The 23,093-nt window shown below is 41.3% G+C and overlaps 1 protein-coding gene across 1 annotated transcript in view; it reads left to right on the top strand.

Annotated features, from left to right (window-relative positions):
- Window positions 1-19,311, top strand: part of col23a1a (collagen type XXIII alpha 1 chain a) — a 135,431-nt gene extending 116,120 nt beyond the window's left edge. The window contains 19 exon segments of the mRNA XM_061834971.1: window positions 2,210-2,236; window positions 2,386-2,412; window positions 2,519-2,572; window positions 2,659-2,718; window positions 2,812-2,856; window positions 4,021-4,098; window positions 5,991-6,035; window positions 7,755-7,799; window positions 7,882-7,962; window positions 8,175-8,228; window positions 9,082-9,156; window positions 9,234-9,260; window positions 9,345-9,404; window positions 9,477-9,548; window positions 9,635-9,667; window positions 9,743-9,796; window positions 10,392-10,478; window positions 16,503-16,541; window positions 16,755-19,311. Of these exon segments, the coding sequence (XP_061690955.1) occupies window positions 2,210-2,236; window positions 2,386-2,412; window positions 2,519-2,572; window positions 2,659-2,718; window positions 2,812-2,856; window positions 4,021-4,098; window positions 5,991-6,035; window positions 7,755-7,799; window positions 7,882-7,962; window positions 8,175-8,228; window positions 9,082-9,156; window positions 9,234-9,260; window positions 9,345-9,404; window positions 9,477-9,548; window positions 9,635-9,667; window positions 9,743-9,796; window positions 10,392-10,478; window positions 16,503-16,541; window positions 16,755-16,757 (966 nt within the window). The 3' untranslated portion in view covers window positions 16,758-19,311.
- Window positions 19,312-23,093: the final 3,782 nt, after the last annotated feature.

The following is a 23,093-nucleotide window of genomic DNA, read 5'->3' as shown; positions in this document are numbered from 1 at the left end:
ATTGAAGACTCTAAATTGCCTGTAGGTGTAAATATAAGTGCAAAGGGTTGTTTGTTTGTACAATATGTGCCCTGAGATTGGCTGTCAAGTAGTTCAGGGTTACGTCTTACAGTATAGTGTTTGTGCTGTATTTGCAGTGGTGTAGCCATGTCCAGTGTACTGTAGCGCAGAGGATCGTAGCAACTCTAGATTCTCCTTCACTCGAGTCTGCCAATGAGCTATGGCATAGCTCAAATTTGCAGCATGACCATTCCAATTTTGTGTAAGACGGCAGCCACAGTTTCTTCTACCAAGTCCCCACGATATTATCCACCCCACACTCTCCTTCCAGGACCCTGTCGAAGTGCAACCCTGAAACAAATCCTGTACTGTACTGTATGGCACTGATGTCTTGAGTTCTCTGATAGTTTGCCTGCTCCATTGAACAATAGTTGGGCCTCTTTCCTGAGGCCGTTTATGTTTCTCAAGAAAACTTTCCCACAGTTCACTTCATCCACAGTGGCAACATAAACCTGCGGTTATGGGATGGAGGACACAATAGTTTTGATGAATTCAAAGGAATGAATGCTATGTTTCCCCTCAAGTGACATAGAAGCGCTTTGGGATTGAGTTGGCGTGTTGACAATAAGATGGAGTGTAAACACTGTCAAGTAACAGAGAAGCCCCCCCGATGTGGACAATTTCACATGTTGATTAAAGGAATTGCAAAAAGCTTTGTATAATGGGGGGCATTTCCATGTTGTGTGCAGATGTCTGGACATCTCCGCAAACCAGACTGGGTTGTTGTGCTTGGTCCGATCATATGTGTCATGGAACTAAATAAAGGAAGGACTGCTATTTTGAAGTTCCAGCTATTATCTGTCTATCAATATTCGATAGAACTAAGTTTGTTGGTAAGATGGAGCCTATTCCAGATGACTTGCGTTGAGAGACAGGACTGGCTACACACTGGACTGATCACCTGGCCAATTGCCGGCCACATTTAAACAACCATTCACATTTACATACATTCACACTTTTGGACAATTTAGTGTTTTTAATGACCCTACACGTTTTGGAATGCGGGGAGCCAGATGCACCCAGGAAAGCCGGAGCCTAGATTATTTTACAACATTTTACTCAGCTGTATAAACTAGAAACATTCTATGGTTTTTGCTACTACTAATGAGATTTAATACAAGAACTGCAGTATATACAATATACTGCCTTTACGTCATGCTAAAAAGTGCTTTTCTTTTTTTCCCCTTCAACTTAATTTATTTTAATTCATCTATCACTAAGTTATAGTCTGCAATTACAAAGCTAAACATGTTTTTAGTTGTTTTTTCAAAAATGTAACAAAATAAATACATTTGGATGTTTTCTTAATAATATCAGTTAAGTGTGTATCAAAATATTATGTAATCAATATACAATTATTGAGGTAATCCACATGATTTTAACGCAGAGTTCTTATACACTCAAATTTACATCAAGTACAAAATGGGATGGGTTTCGTTTTCTGGGTGCACTACAGCATGAATGAAAAATGAATTTTTGAGGCTTTAAATAGCCAATGTTTGTGTATATGTGTGGGTCAATAGCCCACTGCAATATTTTGAGTTGGCAAACATGTAAAATGCTCTGCCTTGCACAACTTCATAACAGATGTTGATCGGCTCAATCGGCCAACTGTCCCTCACAAATTTTTGTTTACTTAAAATGGGGCTAATTGCTCCCAGAAACGGGATATGCCATTTAGCATTTCGGTTGAAGGCATTGTGCATTTTACACAATATGATTTTAACATCCATGACTTCGCAATTTTCTCAATACAAAACAACACTATTTTATTGCGAATTTTTTATAAATGGTATGAATTCATGGATAACCAAACAACTCATTTTCATCCCAGAAAGAGCCTACAAATGATCGCTTGAACTTTACTAATGCGGTCATGAGATATTCGCCATTGTGAGCTTTTGATGATTATTGAGAGCAGTACAGTCCAAAATGTGCTTGAAGTGTCCAGGTGCCATGAAATCAACTGAAGGGTATCAGTCAATGGGAAACTCTGCTATTTGTGCTCCATTTACAGCATCATTAACAGGATCTTGGGCTTGCAATTCTGCCTTGTTTGCATTGTTCAATACTGTCATCTAGTGGTCTAAAGTAGAACACACGCAGTAAAGATTAATCATACAAATTCATTTTTTCTGTGCGCCTTAAGGGTATTCCAGGTCGTGATGGCATTGAGGTGAATATAACTCATTTTGTTTTCATTTGGCCTGAAGCAATCTCATATTTATATGTAAATACATATTTATTGCTGAATTGTATTTAGTTGCCCTTATTAATACTGTATTATAAAATATAAATGTATTTCTTGAAATATTTCTGCTTTAGGGACCTCAAGGATTACCTGGGAACTCGGTAAGGTTAATTCTGAGTTACTTGTTTACAACTTGTTAAACGATTTCTCCTCGCTGTGCAAATGATTAAAAAGATTAACTCCGAGTTGATTATTGATCACACTCAGGGAGAGGATGGGGATCCTGGATATCCTGGACCACAAGGTCCTCCAGGGACAAAGGTACAGAGAAAATGGGATTTTGTTTTTTTTCAAAATGTTTTTGACCTGACGTATGCCGGACCACTTCCTCTTTTACTATGTAATAGGGCGAACCTGGTATAAGCGAAAAAGGAGAGAGGGGCATGGATGGATTGCCAGGATTAAAGGTAGAATGCCAAAGCGGTGTCAAAAGCAATGCTTACATAAATATTCTGTTTGGCTCTTTGTAACATTATTAATATGGCGTTTGTGTCACATAGGGAGATAAAGGAGCAATTGGAGACCAAGGTCCACAAGGGCCCATGGTAAGTGTTCAGTATTTCTCAAAGCACGTTCCCAAAGCCTTTCAACTTGAGGTCCAGATTACAAATTAGATTCCTACTCTAAGACACACACTTATGATTACAAATAAAATTCAAAGCAACTTAGTTGTATAGCACATTTCATACCGTGATTTACATGATTAAAAGCATTCAAATAGAAAGTAAGAAATAACAGACATTGCATCATGTATTCCAGAAACAGTGGTTCTCCAAACCCTCAGGGGCCCGCGGGCAAGCAGACCACTTAAGGTGGTCGTGAGTCATATTATAAAAATAGCACAGGTCACAAATTGTTTTTATTCATATTTGTGCATTAAATTTTGAATCTGAATTGCTTACATTAACAAAAAAATTAAAATAATGTGGTGTAATTAAAAAAAATAAAATGAAAATATTTTATGTATAATGAACTCTAACTCTGAAGTTTGCTGCAAAAAGGTTACGTAGCTCTTCAAACGATCGGTGCTCATGAAGTACCCCTCAGCCTCAAAAAGGTTAGTGACCCCTGCCTTTACACCAAATGAACAAAAACATACTTGGCTCTCCAAGTATTACTATCTGGACCATCTTTAACGTACACATACAAAGTAGGCCTAAGTGTTCATCAAAAAACGATTCAGTGCTTATATTCCTAAAAATTGTGTTCTTGTAAGGTGCTGTAACATTATGCACACTTTGAACATTAACACGTTGGATGTAGGAAGAAAAGAATTGGAACCAAGCGATGATAACTTAAACATGAACTAGAGTAATAAGTTAAACAAAAATTATACATAAATGTTTGAAAACGGTTCTGAAATATTGAGTACAAATGTATTGTACATTAAATACAACTGAATTGTATTCAAACGTGTACTGTGATAAATTTGACATTCAGAACATTCACAAGTTAAACCAAAGAATTAAGTGATTCTTTTGAGTAATGTACCACATTTGGAGAAGCGTGACCATTACTGCCGTGATTAATATATATATATATATATATATATATATGCAGTTATTACAAACAAAAACCAAAAACAAGTCATTTGCCAAGGGTATGTGTCGCTACTTGATGTGCTACAAAGTGGCATTAAGCATTTGACTATTTTATTAAGATTTTTTTCTTTGTGTGTGTGTTTTTTTTTATTTTTTATCTTTTTTTAGGGTTATCCTGGTGAAAAGGGTATTTCAGGCACCTCCGACATCATTGACTTTAATGGGAAGCTTCTGGATGCGTTCCAGGTAAGTGATCACTTAGTGCAGGGAAGAGAACATTTTTTGATTCGGGTTTTTATGATACAATGCAACCTCCAAAGTCAAACACCACAAAAGTAATACAATTTGGAAGTTCAACCAAAATCTTAAGCGGGGTTCCTGAATGGTTTGTATACAATTTTTGAACGTTCCATTGTATTCAGTTTTGGGAGTCTGACATGTTTTTTAAAATCCAAAACCGCTAAAAGAAAAGCAAGATGATCATACTGCATGATTTTTTTTTTGTTTTTGTTTCACAGGCCATCAAAACAATCAGTATTTCGGTAATCTTCAAGTGTTTTTTTGCATGATCTTTGGTCGTGTCAACAGTGACTAACAAACACGTTAGAAAAAAAAATCACAAAGCATTCAGTATGTAAAGTCACTAGCTGGCCAACATCGCCTTTACCTTCAAACTGTAACTTTGTATTAGATGGTATTTCAGGCACCTTATTGAAAAATATATTTTATGAACTTGTCTGCTCTGAGAGCCATCGAGGAAGAAATGCACAGCAGCATCAGAGCGGAGATGACCGAAGCATGCTCAATCATGCAGAAACATCAACCGCTTTTGTCACGTTGTTTTGAGTGTTTTCTTGCCTCACAATACTGTATATCAAGCCCGCATGGTGTTTTTGTCTTTGTGCAGTTCCTCATTACTGTGCAGGTGCACAATGCGTAGCAAAGAACATCACGTCCTTCTCTGCGCACACAAGGCCCCCTCTGAGCAGACCCCCCCCCTTCCCACTACATGCTAATAACAGATGCCTATCTCTGCTGTGGAGTGTGTATTTCATTTTAAAAATGACTACTAACGGAGCCAAGTTCCCCTGAGCCCCGAGGTGCTGAGTGCGACTCTGTTGAAGCAGCGTGATACGGTTCGAAAACAGTCTGAGAACATGTGAACCTGAGATGTTATCAGAAGCCTCTCAACAAAGAGGAATCACTTGAAACCAAATCAGACACATTCTCCGTTAGACTGACAGCAACGGAAGCAGGAATGTTCATTGGCCACCCACGTTAACTCATTTGTGTGAAGCTTCACGCTGCCTTCAGCTAGAAAATGATGCGGCTTTATGGTTTAAAGTGATAACATTTCATACCTTTCATTCTACACTCATTTGCACGAGACGCCTTTTTATAGTGAATGATGGTTGCAAATGTAATGCTTATTAGTTGTAAACAACCAATGGGTGCCATGGCTTTAGTAGAAGATAAACAAAACATTATAAATTAGATGGCAGATGGTAGAAAGGCATGCACATATCCTGAAGGTAATGTGGTTTTCTTTTTTTATGAGTTCAAGATGGCTGAGGACTTTAGTGGGAAAGGTAATAGGCATAGCATTGTAGATTCTTGTCAGGAGCCTGATTGAAGTGAGCAAGTACTTTTTTACAACACTACATTGACAAGAATATTCACATTCTCCTGTTCATCTGCAGGGGAATTATTTATTCATTCTGCATGAAAAGAAATTAAGACAATAGCAAAACCAAAAGCAGATCCAAAGCAGAGGGCATCATAAAAGTCTTCCTTTGACAATATATTTATTAACACGGTGGCAGTTTTAAGTGGCGTTGAAATGCACTTTCATTATTCCATGAGAGAGAGTATTATCAAAAACTTGATGTGTGGCCGTGGAGTTTTATATAAGAGCAAACTAAAACCACCATAATAAATATTTTCTAATTAATAACTTCTTAAATGTTGTGGCCGCTAAGTGTAACTCATGCAGTATCATGTATGGTGTTTTTGGTAGCTACGAGCTGAATGTAGCCATTGTCCCCCAAGTAACTAGTAATTAAAAATAGCAAAAACAGATTCAAAACAAGAGATGATCAGAATTATAACCAAAGCTTTTTTGCGATTTGTTTCACCAGGGCCCACCTGGACCGCCTGGACCACCAGGTCTACAAGGAGAAAAGGTATTGTAATTGCCCTCCTTGAGCGGTCACCTTATCGTGGTGGAGGGGTTTGTGTGTCCCAATGAGCCTAGCATTGGAGGAGATGGGGGAGATCATGAAGAACGAATTCTGTATGGCTTCAAGGCAATTCTTGTTCACTATCGGGTGTCTCAGAAAGGTGAAGCAGTGTACCATCGACACTGTGTATAGTGGGAGGAGGGGCATCTGTTTGATTCTCAAGACGTTGTGAGTTGGGTGGGGGAATACTTTGAAGACGTCCTCAATTCCACAACACCTTACCATTAGATAGTAGAGTTTTGGCTATGAGGCTATCGTAGCAGTGTGGTTTTAGCCTTGGCTGTGGAACAATGGACCGACTCTACTCCCTTGGGAGGCGCCTTGAGGGTGCATTTGAGTTCATCCAACCAGTCTATATGTCTACATGTTTTGTAGACTTGGAGAAAGCATTCAACGGTGTCCCTTTGTGACTCCTGTGGCGGGTGCTTCAGGGGTATGAAGTACCAAACCGCCTGATACGGACTGTTCGGTCCCTTTATGACCAGGGTCAGAGTTTGGTCCGCATTGCTGGCAGTAAGTGGGATTTGTTTCTAGTGAGGGTTACACTCTGCCAAGGCTCCCCTTTGTCATTCATTCTGTTCATAACTTTTATGGACTGAAATTCTTGGCGCTGCTGAGTTGTGGAAGGGGTCCGGTTTGGTAGCCTCCGTATTGAACCCCTGCTTTTGGCAGATGGTGTGGTTCTGTTAGCTTCATCAAGCCGTGATCCCAACTCTCACTTGGCAACCGAGTGTGAAACAGTTGGGATGACAATCAACAACTCCAAATCTGAGACCATAGTCTTCAGTCGAAAAAAGGGTGGCATGCCCTATCCAGATCTGAGATGATATCCTGCCCCAAATGGAGGTGTTCAAGTATCTTTGGGTCTTGTTTACGAAAGAGGGAAGAATAGAACAGATTGACAGGCAGATCAGTGCAACATTTGCAGTTATGTGGACCTTGCATGGGTACGTTTTGGTGAAGAAGCAGTTAAGCTGAAAGTCGAAGCTCTCAATCTACTAGTCAGTGTATGTTCGTACCCTCACCTATAGTCACAAGTAGTAGGTCATGATCAAAAGAACAAGGTCCCCATTACAAGTGGCCATAATGAGTTTCCCCCGCAGGGTGTCTGGACTGTTCCCCTTAGAAATTGGGTGAAGCTCGGTTAGGGAATAGCCCAGAGGAGAGCAGCTGCTTCTCCGCGTTGAGAGGAGCCAGATGAAGTGGCTCGGGCGTGTGATCTGAATGCCGCCTGGACGCCTCCCTGGTGATGTGTTGTGGGCACGTCCCACCGGGACGAAAACGCCAGAGTTGACCCAGGACACGCTGGAGAGACTACGTCTCCTGGCTGGCCTGGGAAAGCTTTGGATGAATTGGCTGGGGAGTGAGACGTCAGAGGTTTCCTGGTTAAGCAGGTGCCCCCATGACCCGACCTCAGATAAGCACGGATGGATGGATGGATGGATGGATGGATGGATGGATGGATGGATGGATGATGGATGGATGGATGGATGGATGGATCGAAGGATGGATGGAAGTATCATAATCATCATTATCATCCAGTAATCCAAGTACTGTAATTGCTCAGATTTTACAACTACACCAATGACAGTTTACATGAAGACTAACTTTACTATAGGTCATGTTCTTTGATTAAGAGGGTCATTATTGTTTTTGATTCAGGGAGAGCTTGGTTTACCTGGTCCAGCTGGAGTGGATGGGGAAAAGGTACACACACTCACACAAAAATAGAAAATCTATATTGTTTTTCTGTTTATCTTTCTTAATTTGGATACTTTTTTTCCTCCAGGGACCTAAAGGTGATGTGGGTGAAATAGGACTACAAGGAGAAAGAGGAGAAAAGGGAGAGATGGGTCTTTCTGGGCCTGCAGTAAGTTGTGAGCAAATACATGTACTCGTCAATTAATAAAGAAAATTCTACAGACATCTCGTAAAATAACTGTTTTAATAATTCTTTAAAAACACAATGTTTCCTTTTCATTGACATGGCCAGAGAGTTAATAATTCAAAAATGTTGTTTGTGATTTCTGTTCATAAGAGAGATTGTTTGGGTTCAAATTAATCTTGGAGTTTGTCACATAGGGTATGGACGCACAGAAAGGAGAGAAGGGTGACTGCAGACTGGACGACAACCTGGTCAGTAGGAACACACAAGGACTTTTGTTGTTTTTAATTCATCATAACAACTTGACTTTTGTCTTTAAAAAATGTCAAATTAATAAACTTTGGTGGATTTGAAATCTTCCAGCAAGAATAGGTTGGCAAATGCCTTCAACATCCTTAAACAGTTCCATAATATATCCATCCATCCATTTTCTCAGCCGCTTCTCCTCACAAGGGTCGCAGGACTGCTGGCACCTATCCCATCTCTCTTCAGGCACCAGGCGGGGTATGCCCTGAAATGGTTGTCAGCCCACGCAGTGTACACATAAACAAACAACCATTCGTTCTCACATTCGCAGCTGTGGACAATTTTGAGTCTTCAATTAACCTAGCGCCCATGTTTTGGGGATGTGGGAGGAAACCGGAGCGCCTGTAGAAAACCCGCATAGGCACGGGGAGAACAATCACAGAAGGCCGGAATTTGAACCCCAGTCCTCAGAACTGTGAGGCAGTAACTCTAACCAATCGTGCCGCACAGTTGCATAATACAGTTTATTAAAGTAAATGTTTCATGACTTTTGTCTTATCATTGTAAAATTATTATTTTTTAGTCATTACTGAAGATGCATTACTCAACAAATATCAGGAAGTTGAATGTAAACATTAAGAGATGCTGTCAAAGTTTCTTAAATCGTGAAATACTGTATTGTATATGTGAGAAATAAGCATTACTTGTGGCCAACCTCATGCCACTGAAAAGATTAAGTAGCAATATTATATTTGACAGAATGACGTGCCAGAGATGTTGATGAAGGTATTACTGAAATCGAATCCTGACCTACTGCAAACGGTTTTACATAGTATCCTTTGACTTTTATTTGCTCAGGTTCAAATGATCTCTCAGCCCGGCCCGCCAGGGCCACCAGGCCCGCCAGGAGTTCCTGGGTCACCTGGATCAATGGTGAGTTCTCTTCTTATAATTGCAAACAGAGCATATTAAAGTACTTATACAGAATATTCACATATGATGTTTTCTAGGGGCTACATGGAATGCCTGGTCCAAAGGTAAGCGTGCCGCACAAAGTCTCTGGTATGTGCTCAATGCTGTGACATGTTGTTTGGTGCTAAAGTTTCTTGATTACAATGCAGGGGGAGCCAGGAGACGGGATCAAGGGTGAGAGGGGTGATACCGGTATGCCAGGATCCAAAGTGAGTAAACCTGAGCCAATGCAAACAGACATGATGTGAAAATGATAATATGCTTTTGTGCTCTAAACGCAGGGATTGGACGGCCTTCCGGGTACACAAGGGTCTCCCGGCCTTGTGGGTCTTCCAGGGGCTAAAGGAGAAAAAGTAAGCAACTGACAATGTTCACATTTTGAACATTTATCGTTGTGGAACTTCATACTGAGAAACGTGTCGTGTGAATTTGTTCGCAGGGCAGACCAGGGGAACCTGGACTTGACATTAGGGTCAGAATTTCAAATGGATCATTTATAATTACCCTGCGTAGAAGCTGCCCTCTGACCTCTTTGTTCTTTTTGCAGGGTTTCCCAGGCCCAATGGGAGAGAAAGGTGACAGGGGGGAACGAGGAGATAAGGTTGGTACAAAAAATTAAAAGAAAATCAAAAAGATTCTTTTAAGTAGGACTAGCGATATTTTTTTTAACATGTCAACATTAGAAAAAACGAGAGCCGATATAAAAGCTGCATCAAAGTTTTGGTTTGTAAAGTGTTTTACAAATTTTTTTAGACCCCCAGCCCAGGTTTGCGCCACAGTTGCTCTAATATAGCACTGGTAATTAATTAATTAATTTGTTCATTTTTATGTTGGTGTAACTGTTGATATTTCATTATAGAGAAGCTCTTGAACCAAATTGATATTTTTAATGCTAAAATGTAATTATTATTTTTCATACAAGTTGATTTACTATTGTACAGAAAAATGTGGGGGGGAGACTAATAAAACATGATTATTTCTTGATTAAGAACTTGTTTAAGTTTTTCAATGTTCTAAATTCTTTTCTGACTTCTCAGTGAATCTTTCTATATAAATATAGCATTATGATCTTTGTAAACTCATCGTTTTTGTGTAACTTTTCCCATACGTGATCTTGTATTAATCAACCAGTATTAATAATTGTTGATGGTTTTAGTAAAGCTTGCGTGCGTGTGAACTGTTTTGTCTTTGTTCAGGGTGATCGGGGAAGTGTTGGAAAAAGAGGACTAAAGGGTCAGAAGGGAGAACAGGGTCCTCCAGGCCTGGACCAACCCTGTCCTGTGGTACGTCAGCATTTGACACATCCGTCACATTTTTTCCTTTCCCTATTTCACTCGTATCACTTTCCCCTTTTAAATTCCAATTTTACAATTGTCTTCCTCTCTGCAAGTTTCTTCATCCCCTCTGCAAATGATTCTTGCTTAACAGGGTTGTGATGGCAAAAAAGATCTTTCTCTTGAGGAAACACTTTCTTCTCCTCCACTTCATCTTCTTCCTCCCTCCGCCCCCCTGGCCCCCTGTCCTGTGGTACAGTATCTCTGCTCCTTTCTGCTCGCCATTGTAGCTTTTCACTTGTGTTCAGCTCCTATGTGGGTATTTGTCTGCTCAGTTGAACCCTGTTGTCCGCATCGCGACCGTAATAAATTTACCCATGTCAAAATTATGTTACTTAAAGTTAAGTTACTTAAGTTACTTAAAGGAAGACTCTCCCCAAAATTCACATGTACAATAAACCCTCCAATGTGAAGTAGTATTATTATTACATATATTTTGGACATGAACTGGGGAAAAAAAATTCAAAATAAAGAACGTTTTTGAAATCCAAGCAAAATCTGGATATGTCCCAGCTTTGACAGCCAGACCCAGAAGAAACATCCTTGACCCCGCCCCTGACGTAACCAGTGCTTAGCATTACAGACCATTCATTCTAGCTAAGCTAAAATGTTAACGTGTTCTGCACCAAACTGCAACAAAGCAGAGAAAACGCACCCAAATTTGTCCTTCTTTAACCTCCCGTGGGGTCAACCGACAGGATAAATCTGTGGCTGTCACAGTTGAGGCTTGTTCATCAACTGAGGAAATTTGCACTCACCTAATCATCACTGGTTAGTACCGGCTTAGTTATAGCCTCTCATGCTGGTACTGTACAAGCAACAACATACTTTATGAGGTGGCACGGTGGCGCAGCTGTTCAATCCCGGACCTCCTTGTGCGGCGTTTGCATGTCCTGCGACCATTGTGCAGCTAAGAAAATGGATGGATGGATATATACGTGTAAGGACGCAACACTTTCCGGTTACTATTCCACGGAGATGGGCGTGTGCCAACCCCCGCCGCCAGTCGATCGCGAGAGGCTAGCTGCTTGAAAAGTATAACTTGGGGTGGAAAAAAAAAGTCTGACCACGCCTACTGTATATTATCTACATCTAAGCCAACTCCTCAGAAAAGCATCAAAAAAATCCCCGTGGTCCATATAATGGGAATGTTATTGTTCATCATCAGCGCCACGCCCCTCCCAACACGTCGAGTTCCACCTGTGTGTATTCTGGTTCTAACGCTTGAACATTGTACATTATTTTTGTTTTGTTTGCTCAATGGTGGGAGTAGTAATAATAGGTAGCATCGACTCGCTGTTATACTCCCTTTGCTGGCTCTTAGCACACAACACTTCCCAGTTACTATTTACAGTGATGCTTGGTGGAATCTTACACCCACCCCACAAGCCCCCGCCACCCCCCGCCCCCAGCCGCCGGTCAATCGTGAGAGGCTGGCAACTTGAAAAGTAGAATTTGGTGTAAAAAAAAAAAAAAAAGTCTGGCCACGCCTGCCGTATATTCTCTACACCTAAACCAACTCTTCATCAAACAAATCTACGCGGTCCATAAAATGGGATTATTGTTCTTCGTCAGTGCTACACCCCCTCTCCAACACATCAAGTTCCGCTTGTGTGTAATCTGGCTCAAGCGCACAGGCTTGAACATTGTACATCATTCTATTTTTTTTTTTTTTGTAATTATTTTTCACAAAAATCGGCCTTAAAATGCCAGATAGTGGACGTTCTCTGTTCAGGGAAACGTATCCATGAGCAATGGGGCGTCAGAACAGCAAGCACTGCAGGTGTGGCAAACGCTGATTGGCTGTCAATTTTCCAGCCGGGCTCATTGGAATATCTGAGCGAGAGAGGAATTTTGATAACACTTTTACAAGTTAGAGATGTTTCTTGGTGAAATCTGTGAATAAGTCTGGCATTAAAAGAAACACTGAACCCTAATCTACTAACTTTTAATGTGTGCTCCCATTCCTATAATTTTGGAGTGAGTCTTCCTTTAAGGAAAAGCCTTTTGTGGAATAAACCACTGTGATTGGCTGGCAATCAGTTCAGGGTGTACCCCGCCTCCTGCCTGTTGACGGCTGGGATAGGCCCAAGACCTCCCACGACCCTTGTGAGCATCAACAGCTAAGAAAATGGATGGGTGGATAGAATAAATCAGAAGCCCAAAATATTTCTTACCCTTGCCAGTTTCGAACTCTTATTTATTGACTCTTTATTATCTGGCTAGAAATGCAGCCCTATGGGGGCACAAACCAGTGCAATCTGTAGGCCGGTCCCAAGCCCGGATAAATGCAGAGGGTTGCGTCAGGAAGGGCATCCGGCGTAAAAACTGTGCCAAACAAATATGAGCGTTCATCTAAAGAATCCCATACCGTATCGGTCGTGGCCCGGGTTAACAACGCCCGCCCCCGGCACTGCTAACCTGCAGGGCGTCGGTGGAAATTCAGCTACTGTGGGTCGAAGACAAAGAAGAGGAGGAAACCGGATCCAGCGTCAGAAGAAAAAGAGGAATGCACAGAGCCTACAACTGAGTGTAGGGACTTTGAATGTTGGGACTATGACAGGAAAAGCACAGGAGTTGGTTGACATGATGATTAGGAGAAAGGTTGATATTCTGTGCATCCAAGAGAGCAGGTGGAAAGGTAGTAAGGCTAGAAGTTTGGGAGCAGGGTTTAAATTATTCTACCACGGAGTAGATGGAAAGAGAAATGGAGTAGGGGTTATTTTAAAGGAAGAGCTGGCTAAGAATGTCTTGGAGGTGAAAAGAGTATCAGATCGAGTGATGAGACTAAAATTTGAAATTGAGGGCGTTATGTATAATGTGGTTAGCGGCTATGCACCACAGGTAGGATGTGACCTAGAGTTGAAAGAGAAATTCTGGAAGGAACTAGATGAAGTAGTTCTGAGCATCCCAGACAGCGAGAGAGTTGTGATTGGTGCAGATTGTAATGGACATATTGGTAAAGGAAACAGGGGCGATGAAGAAGTGATGGGTAAGTACGGCATCCATGAAAGGAACTTTGAAGGGCAGATGGTGGTGGACTTTGCAAAAAGGATGGAGATGGCTGTAGTGAACACTTATTTCCAGAAGAGGGAGGAACATATAGTGACCTACAAGAGCGGAGGTAGAACCACGCAGGTAGATTATATTTTGTGCAGACGATGTAATCTGAAGGAGGTTACTGACTGTAAAGTAGTGGTAGGGGAGAGTGTAGCTCGACAGCATAGGATGGTAGTATGTAGGATGATTCTGGTGGTGGGTAGGAAGATTAAGAAGACAAAGGTAGAGCAGAGAACCATGTGGTGGAAGCTGAGAAAGGAAGAATGTTGTGCGGCCTTCCGGAAAGAGGTGAGACAGGCTCTCGATGGACAACCGAAGCTCCCGGAAGACTGGACGACGACAGCCAAGGTGATCAGAGAGACAGGCAGGAGAGTACTTGGTGTGTCATCTGGTAGGAAAGGGGAGAAGGAGACTTGGTGGTGGAACCCCAAAATACAGGGAGTCATACAAGGAAAGAGATTAGCGAAGAAGAAGTGGGATACTGAGAGGACTGAGGAGAGGCGAAAGGAGTACATCGAGATGCGACGTAGGGCAAAGGTAGAGGTGGCAAAGGCTTAACAAGAGGCATATGAAGACATGTACACCAGGTTGATCTCTACAGGTTGGCCAGACAGAGGGATAGAGATGGGAAGGATGTGCAGCAGGTAAGGGTGATTAAGGATAGAGATGGAAATGTGTTGACTGGTGCCGGTAGTGTACTAAATAGATGGAAAGAATACTTTGAGAAGTTGATGAATGAAGAAAATGAGAGAGAAGGAAGAGTTGAAGAGGCAAGAGTGAAGGACCAGGAAGTGGAAATGATTACTAAGGGGGAAGTCAGAAAGGCACTACAAAGGATGAAAAATGGAAAGGCAGTTGGTCCTGATGACATACCGGTAGAGGTATGGAAGCAATTTGGAGAGATGGCTGTGGAGTTTTTGACCAACTTATTCAACAGAATACTAGCGGGCGAAAAAATGCCTGAAGAATGGAGGAAAAGTGTTCTAGTTCCCATTTTTAAGAACAAAGGGGATGTTCAGAGCTGTGGGAACTATAGAGGAATAAAGTTGATGAGCCACACAATGAAGTTATGGGAAAGAGTAGTGGAGGCTAGACTCAGGACAGAAGTAAGTATCTGCGAGCAACAGTATGGTTTCATGCCTAGAAAGAGTACCACAGATGCATTATTTGCCTTGAGGATGCTCGTGGAAAAGTACAGAGAAGGTCAGAAGGAGCTACATTGTGTCTTTGTGGATCTAGAGAAAGCCTATGACAGAGTACCAAGAGAGGAACTGTGGTACTGCATGCGTAAGTCTGGTGTGGCAGAGAAGTATGTTAAAATAGTACAGGACATGTATGATGGTAGCAGAACAATGGTGAGGTGTGCCTTAGGTGTGACAGAGGAATTTAAGGTGGAGGTGGGACTGCATCAGGGATCAGCTCTGAGCCCCATCCTATTTGCAGTGGTAATGGATAGGCTGACAGATGAGGTTAGACTGGAATCCCCTTGGACCATGATGTTCGCAGATGATATTGTCATATGCAGTGAAAGCAGGGAGCATGCAGAGGAACAATTGGAAAGATGGAGACATGCACTGGAAAGGAGAGGAATGAAGATTAGCCGAAGTAAAACAGAATATATGTGCGTGAATGAGAAAAGTAGAGGGGGAAGAGTGAGGCTACAGGGAGAAGAGATAGCAAGGGTGGACGACTTCAAATACTTGGGGTCAACAATACAGAGCAATGGAGAGTGTGGTCAGGAAGTGAAGAAACGGGTCCAAGCAGGTTGGAACAGCTGGCGAAAGGTGTCTGGTGTGTTATGTGACAGAAGAGTGTCTGCTAGGATGAAGGGCAAAGTTTACAAAACAGTGGTGAGGCCGGCCATGATGTACGGATTAGAGACGGTAGCACTGAAGAAACAACAGGAAGCTGAACTGGAGGTGGCAGAAATGAAGATGTTGAGGTTCTCGCTCGGAGTGACCAGGTTGGATAGGATTAGAAATGAGCTCATTCGAGGGACGGCCAAAGCTGGATGTTTTGGAGACAAGATTCGAGAGAGCAGACTTCGATGGTTTGGACATGTTCAGAGGCGAGAGAGTGAGTATATTGGTAGAAGGATGCTGAGGATGGCGCTCCCAGGCAAAAGAGCGAGAGGAAGACCAAAGAGAAGGTTTATGGATGTGGTGAGGGAAGACATGAGGGCAGTTGGGGTTAGAGAGGAAGATGCAGGAGATAGGCTAAGATGGCAAAAGATGACACGCTGTGGCGACCCCTAACGGGACAAGCCGAAAGGAAAAGAAGAAGAAGATTATCTGGCTAGAAATAACATCAACAATATGGAAATAAATATAAATACTACACCCTAAGCATCTTTAATTAAGGTCTTTCAACACACTTTTAAAACAATACCAACACATTTAATCAATAACATTTTGAAAGAGAGAGTGAGGTGTTGGTAACAAAAATACAAATGGGAAAAAACATGCATTCAGAGAATTTCAGTCGTTCTAATTCCAAATTGCATTGAACTTTTATCAAATACTTTCACAGTTCTGCTTAAAACAAATGTCAGGAAAAGACCACAAGAACACCTCCAATATATTTGAGGTTATGACTGTGTAGTGACTGTTGTGTTTGTTAAATCTTGAACGCCTGCTAGATGCTCAGTTACAACAGGGTGTGCACACTTGTGTAACCACATTATTTCAATAGTTTATATGATTTTACCCTCAGGAAAGGCTTTTAGAAATTCAATTTAGTTTAACAGGTAATATTAATGGCGGGAGTGAAGCTGAGCATTTGTTTTAAATCACAAATACTTGGCATTTTAACAGAAGAGTGTGGGCTTTTTATATTGTTTGTAATAATACATTAAAAAATGTATTTCTGAACATTTTGTTGCTTATTAATGAACATGTATGTGTCACTGTGCAGGGACATGATGGCCTGCCCATACCAGGCTGCTGGCACAAGGTAAGAAATCAAACCGTCCACATAGTTTACCTTTCAAATATTTGTCTTTAATTACAAATAACTGAAATAATGACTTGCTTGTCCATTTTACAATAATAAGTTACATGCAGTGTGTAAGCATGGAGTTCTAACATTTGCAGTTTTGAATCAGTGAGTTCAAGGCAAATGGGTCATAATGTTGACTAATACTGTATCTCTATTATTCTTTTGCAGTGATTGCTGTGACTAACCAGCAGCATGGATTCTGTACATTTTGTTTTAGTATATATTGTAACTGATTAGCAACAACTTTTCATTTGTATTTTTTTTAAATAAACATTTTTATATAATATATTGAAACATGGACACCTCTGCAGTATTGTAAGAACTCCAGAGACACGGCGTTGTGTAAGGAGTCGTGCTTTAATGGGTCTGGGGGGGGGGGGGGTCTTTCTTTGGAGTGCAGTCCATGTGCAGCGTGCTCAAGTCTAACTGCCTTACTAACCGAGTCTGACTCACTCGGCCCTGTTGGGTGGACGGACACTCGACCACGACGGAGTGTACGTCATTCTTCTCCTCTTTGTTTTTCCGGAAGGAGGAGAGAGCCAGGCAGAAGCTTAAACGCAAACATCTTATTCAGCCATGAATACCAGCAGGAGGACCTGCTGAGGGAAAGGACACGTAGAGGGGAGGGCACAGATTGGATCGGATTTGCCTCTATGGAGCAGAAGATGCATTGCAAGCCTGTGTGCGTCTTACACTTAAATCCTCCACTATGAAAACTCTTCCGGAGCGGTCGACAAATCCACTTTGCGGAGTCCCTCGGAAACTCTGGCTGACGATGTCGGTGGCGTCACCGGCACACAGCGATGTGATTTTAGTCATCACTTGTTTGCCTGTGGAGTGACAATCGTGCCGAATTAACTGCATCATTAAAACGCAATGTTGTGGATGAGTAGAATAGAAATAATAGCTCTTTATAAGCGTTTTGGCTGTTTTATTTTTTCTTTCTTCCTTCCACTTGTGGCAGTTACATTTTGCATTCCTATGCATTGCCATGTTTTTTGAGCGATTTGAAGGAGCCGTTGCAGTATTCGTTGTCAACCAGTGCATCAGTCGAACAGGCTAATTTTATTGGTTAAATTTTAATTTGCCATTTCCACTTGTAATTTAGTCTGATTGATCATGTTTGTTTGTTTTTTAATCCCACATGAAGACATTTTTGTTCTCTTGCTGCTGACTTTCTATGATGTTTTGTTTCTTAATTCGTATTAGTCATTTAAACTGACTGACTGACCTAAGTATTTTATTTTGTTCAAAGGTCGACCAATTTTTTTTTTTTTTGGTTTGGAATTCAGTTTTTGTAGTCATCATACACTGGCTTTGAATGCCAGAAATGTTGCTTTTTGGGGGGGAGGGGCCTTGTTCCAGTTGTCACAAAAATATTTCAGTCCGAGCTGTCAGAGGACTTATATTGGTTTTTTTGTTTTGGCAACACATTTACTTGGCCTGAAAATTTTGTTTACTTAGTTGGACTTTTCTATACGTTTGCTAAGTGTCTTCAAATGTGGCAAGATTGTTTAAAGAAACAGGATAAATGAAATTATTTTGCTTAACGTACGCCAACAGAAATACTTTTTGTAAACAGAAAAGTGCATTACAGATTTTTAACAACATCATTATCTGATTAATATATTCAATTCGCATCATGACTGCTAGTTGGAAGTTGTTGTATTTCCTTCTATAGCGCAATAGTTAGCAAATAGGTACAAAAAGTTCAAGTCCTAGTTAAAATATTTTAGTTGTCAAAAGGAAATTTGCTCTGAAGAAAATTTACAGATGGACGCCCTTAATCTAACTTGTCCTACCACTTGTTTTTTTCTTCATTATCACTATTCATAATTTCTATACTGATGCCATAAAACTAATCTTAGTTTATGGATGTGCAGGTTCAGTGTCAGCAAGTGTACATAAACGCTCACTTACTCTTTGTAGTTCTATATAAAACGTTTTCTGTATATGAAAAGCTTATCCCTATAAGCTAACATAAGATACTACACAATCTAAATGCTTACTGTCAAGCATACATTTTTTGCAATTTTTCTGGAATCTGTGTGGTTGTCTGAAAATTAACTATTTCTTTTGCAGATTCTGTCAGCTGAAATGCTGAATGGAGTCAGGAGGTAGCACAATGTCTAGAGTGTTTGCTGTTGTAGCCTATAATAAACAGTAATACCACAGTATTAGCTTGACTTTGAGAGAATGTTCGGTTGTGTATTTGGTTGAAAAAGAATGAAGCTATTTTTGTAATTATTGCCTAGCTTGGGTCAATTTAAAAGTGACTGAAATAAACTATGGCTTTATGCTTTCCTTCTCCCTTAAACCATACATGTTGCAATTGATTTGACATTAATTGGCATTTTGCATTCAGCTTCAACCGTTACTCATGTTTTGCTTTCTGAAGAAAAGATTTTATGGATTATGACTTCAGTTTTCTGTTGTTTCTTGCCGTTGAACAGTTAAAAAGGCTATTTGAAAAAATCTCACAACTATTGTATGACAAGGACATCAAAGGTAAATGTTGATTTAAAATTTCCAATTGCATTTGAACACATGTAGGGATGACAAACTGCTTTCATATGTCGTTTGTAACTCATGAAAAGGTAAATTCTGAGAATAAAGAACAGGATAGACAATACTGTACTTTAGTCTGGAAAACTATAGAAAAGTGATATTGACGTCTGCCTTGAATTGTTTACATCAACTCTGAACACTGTTTTTTAGTATCAAATAAAACCTCTGAAAAAAAATCCAGTTTTGTGTTGGTCATTTGTTCATGGACCAAAATTGGAGCTGGTTCGACACATTCATTTGTGTCCACTGCAGAGATTTTGTGTGCAAGAACAGTTCATTACTTTCCTAACTGTATTTGACATCTCAACAGATCCTCAATTTTGATTCAATTCTGATGTTTCAGATTCAACACCATTCAAAGGTAAGTTAACCGTTTCATTTTCGCTAACCCTATGAAGCCTGTGTCACGACCCATCGGTACGGAGGAGGACCCAAATGCAGGACTCTGGAGACGCAGAGGCAGTTTGGGAAAAGTATTTATTCGGTTCAAAATCGTAGATCAGGCAGACAGTGAAGTGGAGCAGCGGTAGTCAGGACATCTGGCGTAGAGAGCAGGTCCGCGGGGTAGCAGGAGTCAGTACACGGGAGCTCGATCAGAGATGGCAGGAGTATCAAAGGCGTCAGGTTTACGGGGTCGGTCGGAGGACAGGCGGAGGTCGGTACACCAGGGTTCACAATCAAGAATACGGGAGTGCAGGAACGGGGCATGAGTTGCGACGATCTGGCGAAGACCTATAAATACAGAGGTTACTCAACGAGGATGTAGGTGTGCGCCTCCTAATCGGCACCAGTGCGCTGGGACCCGCCCAGCCAGGGCTGGACCGGCAGGAACATGACAGCCTGCTTGGTTTTTTTCTTGTTTTTTTTTTGTTCTTTTTATGGTACGTTCATACACAGTATTGCAAACAAAGGGAAGAGAGTGCTTGTTAGAATACACCATGGTTGGTGGAGACATTGGAGAATTTCTGGTTCTATTCATGTTTGCCCATTTCTTGATTATTTAGACAACAGACTGAATGTAGGAATGAAAGAAATGTTAAGGAATTTAAAGGGAAATTTTGGTGGTTTGGATTAAGAATGTATCCAATAGGTTACGTCATATGTACTGTACCTTTAAAATGTGTTGTTAATCCTCTCTCATTTAATGTTGTTTTTAGAAGATTTTTATCGGCAACTACGAATTTTCATGGCCGCTGCCATTTTTGCAAGTCACATAACCTAACCTAACCCTAACCCGTAATAGGCGTGCAACAAAGAAATCCTCGCAAGTTTGTAGCGTCTTCACATGTGTTACCACCACAATTGGACACGGTAAAATGCCATACTCTATCGCTACATTTTGCCCTAATTTGGATAGAAATAATCCACGAAATGTAAGAAAAAGAATCATTTAAGGACCGAAAACCGGAGAAAACCTACGCAGGCACGGGGAGAATATGCGAACTCCACAATTCTCCACACACACACACAAAAAAAACTCCACAAAATAAAAAAATAAATAAAAATAAGTCCTCAGAACTGTAGGGCCAACACTTTAGCAGCTGAGCTACAGTGCCGCTGTTGTGGAGGCAGTATTAATTTCCACCAAGGCAAAGATCATTTCATTCTCACTTGGACCCCAGCCACCCTGTTGGCTAAATCAACCTTTCCCACAATATAAGGCCAACCTTTCACTAATGGGTTCTACCATCCTTCATGGCCACGAGTGCTGTCCTCAGTGCAGTCCTCCACAGACTGACCTAAACGCACTCCAAAATCGATGGGATGGATGAATGGTGTGTCCCGCAAGTCGGCCGACTCGCGTTCTTCATCAGATGAGGATAAATCCGAGAAATCAGCACTGTCCATGATAGGAATGTAACAAAGTCGTTGTTTACGCACTCAATGTCCCGCGCACCGACCGAGTAGTAAGTCTCGGGTCAATCCCGTTCGAAGTACCATCTGAAAATTCTACATTATTTACAGCCACAGGTTCAAATCTGTATGGAAGTATTTCTCCGTCTTCCCGATCAACCGGTACTGCTATTTCTTCAACAGATGAGGATAAATCTGAGAAATCAGCGCCGGCCACAGTTGTTTCCAACGTAAGCGAGCCTTTGGTGCCGTGTCTATTACGTCGCATCCGTCCACATCGGTCATGTGACTCTCCAAAATGGCGGTGCCCATGAAAATGAGTAATTGCCAATAAAAATCTTCTAAAAAAAACATGAAATGAGAGAGGATTAACATCACATTGTCAAGGTACAGTACATATGACATGACCTATTGGATACATTGTTAATCCAAACCACCGGAATTTCCCTTTGAGAATACTTTAAAGTGAAGATAATACCATGAGTACACATTTTCTTCTTCCGACCTAGTATCAGTATGTACATTTTAAAATGAATGCTGCCTTCACAAATGTGCCCTTTACCCAGGCCATGCAGACTAGTTCATCTCAGATGAGCTCCGGCCCAGAGGAGCCGGCAGCATTTCCGAGCGTTGTTGATATCTGGCCTTTCACTTTGCTAGGTCAACTTTTACCATGCATTTGTAGATTTAGTGACAAACTATTTCCTGAGCCCACCTGATGATATTCTTTCCACACTTTTGACAGTTTTTAAACCTGTGTTGCCTGGGAGATCAAAGGTCACGGGGCATTCAATGTTGGGTTCTTGGCCTTGCCGCCTACATGCAGTGTTTTCTGAACTGTTGGACTATTTGTTTATGGAGTTGTTCACAAAATGGTGAACCCCACCCCCTCATTGCTTGTGAACAACTGACCCTTTTGGGGTTGGTCCTTTTTCACCAAGTAACTTGTTTGCCTTTGTATTGTAATGTTTTTTTTAGCATGGATCAACTTTCCCAGTCTTTGTTGCTCCCTGTCCCAGCTTTTATGGGACATGTTGCAGGAATCCAATTCAAAATTAGAGAATATTTTGAAAAATAGATAGTTAAAATTCATTAGTTAGAACATTAAATTTCTTCTGTGTAGCATATATAATTGACTAAGAAGGATTTACAAATTATGTTTTATACAACTTCCTTCATTAAAATTGGGGTTGGAACATATAATTATTTATTCATGTACTACCAAGGGGCGCTCATATACGACTAGCGGCACTGTACCACACTTTCACCAATTCAATGGTACGTACTCAGACTTTTCACCAACGACCACATAAAAAAATACTTAAAGGGGAAATCCATTGGTTTGCATTAACAATGTATCCAATAGGTCATGTAATATGTATTCTATCTTGACAATGTGATGTTAAAGCCTCTCTCATTTAATAGTGTTTTAAGAAGATTTTTATTGACAATTACGAATTGTCATGGGCGCTGTCATTTTCGCGAGTCACATGACCTACGTGCGAGAATGTGACATGTACCGTGCCGTTCCACTGGATTAAATGGGACACCATTATCCCCAGTGCTGATTTCTCTGATTTATCCTCATCTGATGAAGAAATAACAGTATCGGTTGATCGGGAAGACGGAGGAATACTTCCATACACAGCCGTGAGGAGCACAGCCGTGAGTGGCTCGCTTGATCGGGAAGGCGGAGGAATAGTTCCATACAGATTTGAACCTGTGGCTGTTAATAATGCTGGCGAGCAGCAGAGCCTGGGAGCTGAGCTCGCTTCCCTGCGAGCAAACCGCTCGGCTGTAAATGATGTTGAATATTCGTATGGTTCTTCGGATGGAATGACACGGAGTGTGACGAGCTTGCCCCACCGAGCAGCGGAGCCGTGAGCTCGCTCCCTGGCTGAGTAGCTCCTGGCTCGGCGGGAAGCGAGCTCACAGCTCCGCCAAGCTCCCCGGCCGAACGAGCTCGCGGCTCTGCTGCTCTGTATAGAAGTATTCCTCCAACTTCCTGATCAACCCATACTGCTATTTCTTCATCAGATGAGGATAAATCCGAGAAATCAGCGCTGGTCATAATGGTGTCCCATG

This window comes from Syngnathoides biaculeatus, chromosome 11, assembly GCF_019802595.1.
Source record: "Syngnathoides biaculeatus isolate LvHL_M chromosome 11, ASM1980259v1, whole genome shotgun sequence".
NCBI lineage: Eukaryota > Metazoa > Chordata > Actinopteri > Syngnathiformes > Syngnathidae > Syngnathoides > Syngnathoides biaculeatus.
Note: the sequence above shows the minus strand (reverse complement) of the source record. Positions and strands in the feature narration are given on the sequence as shown.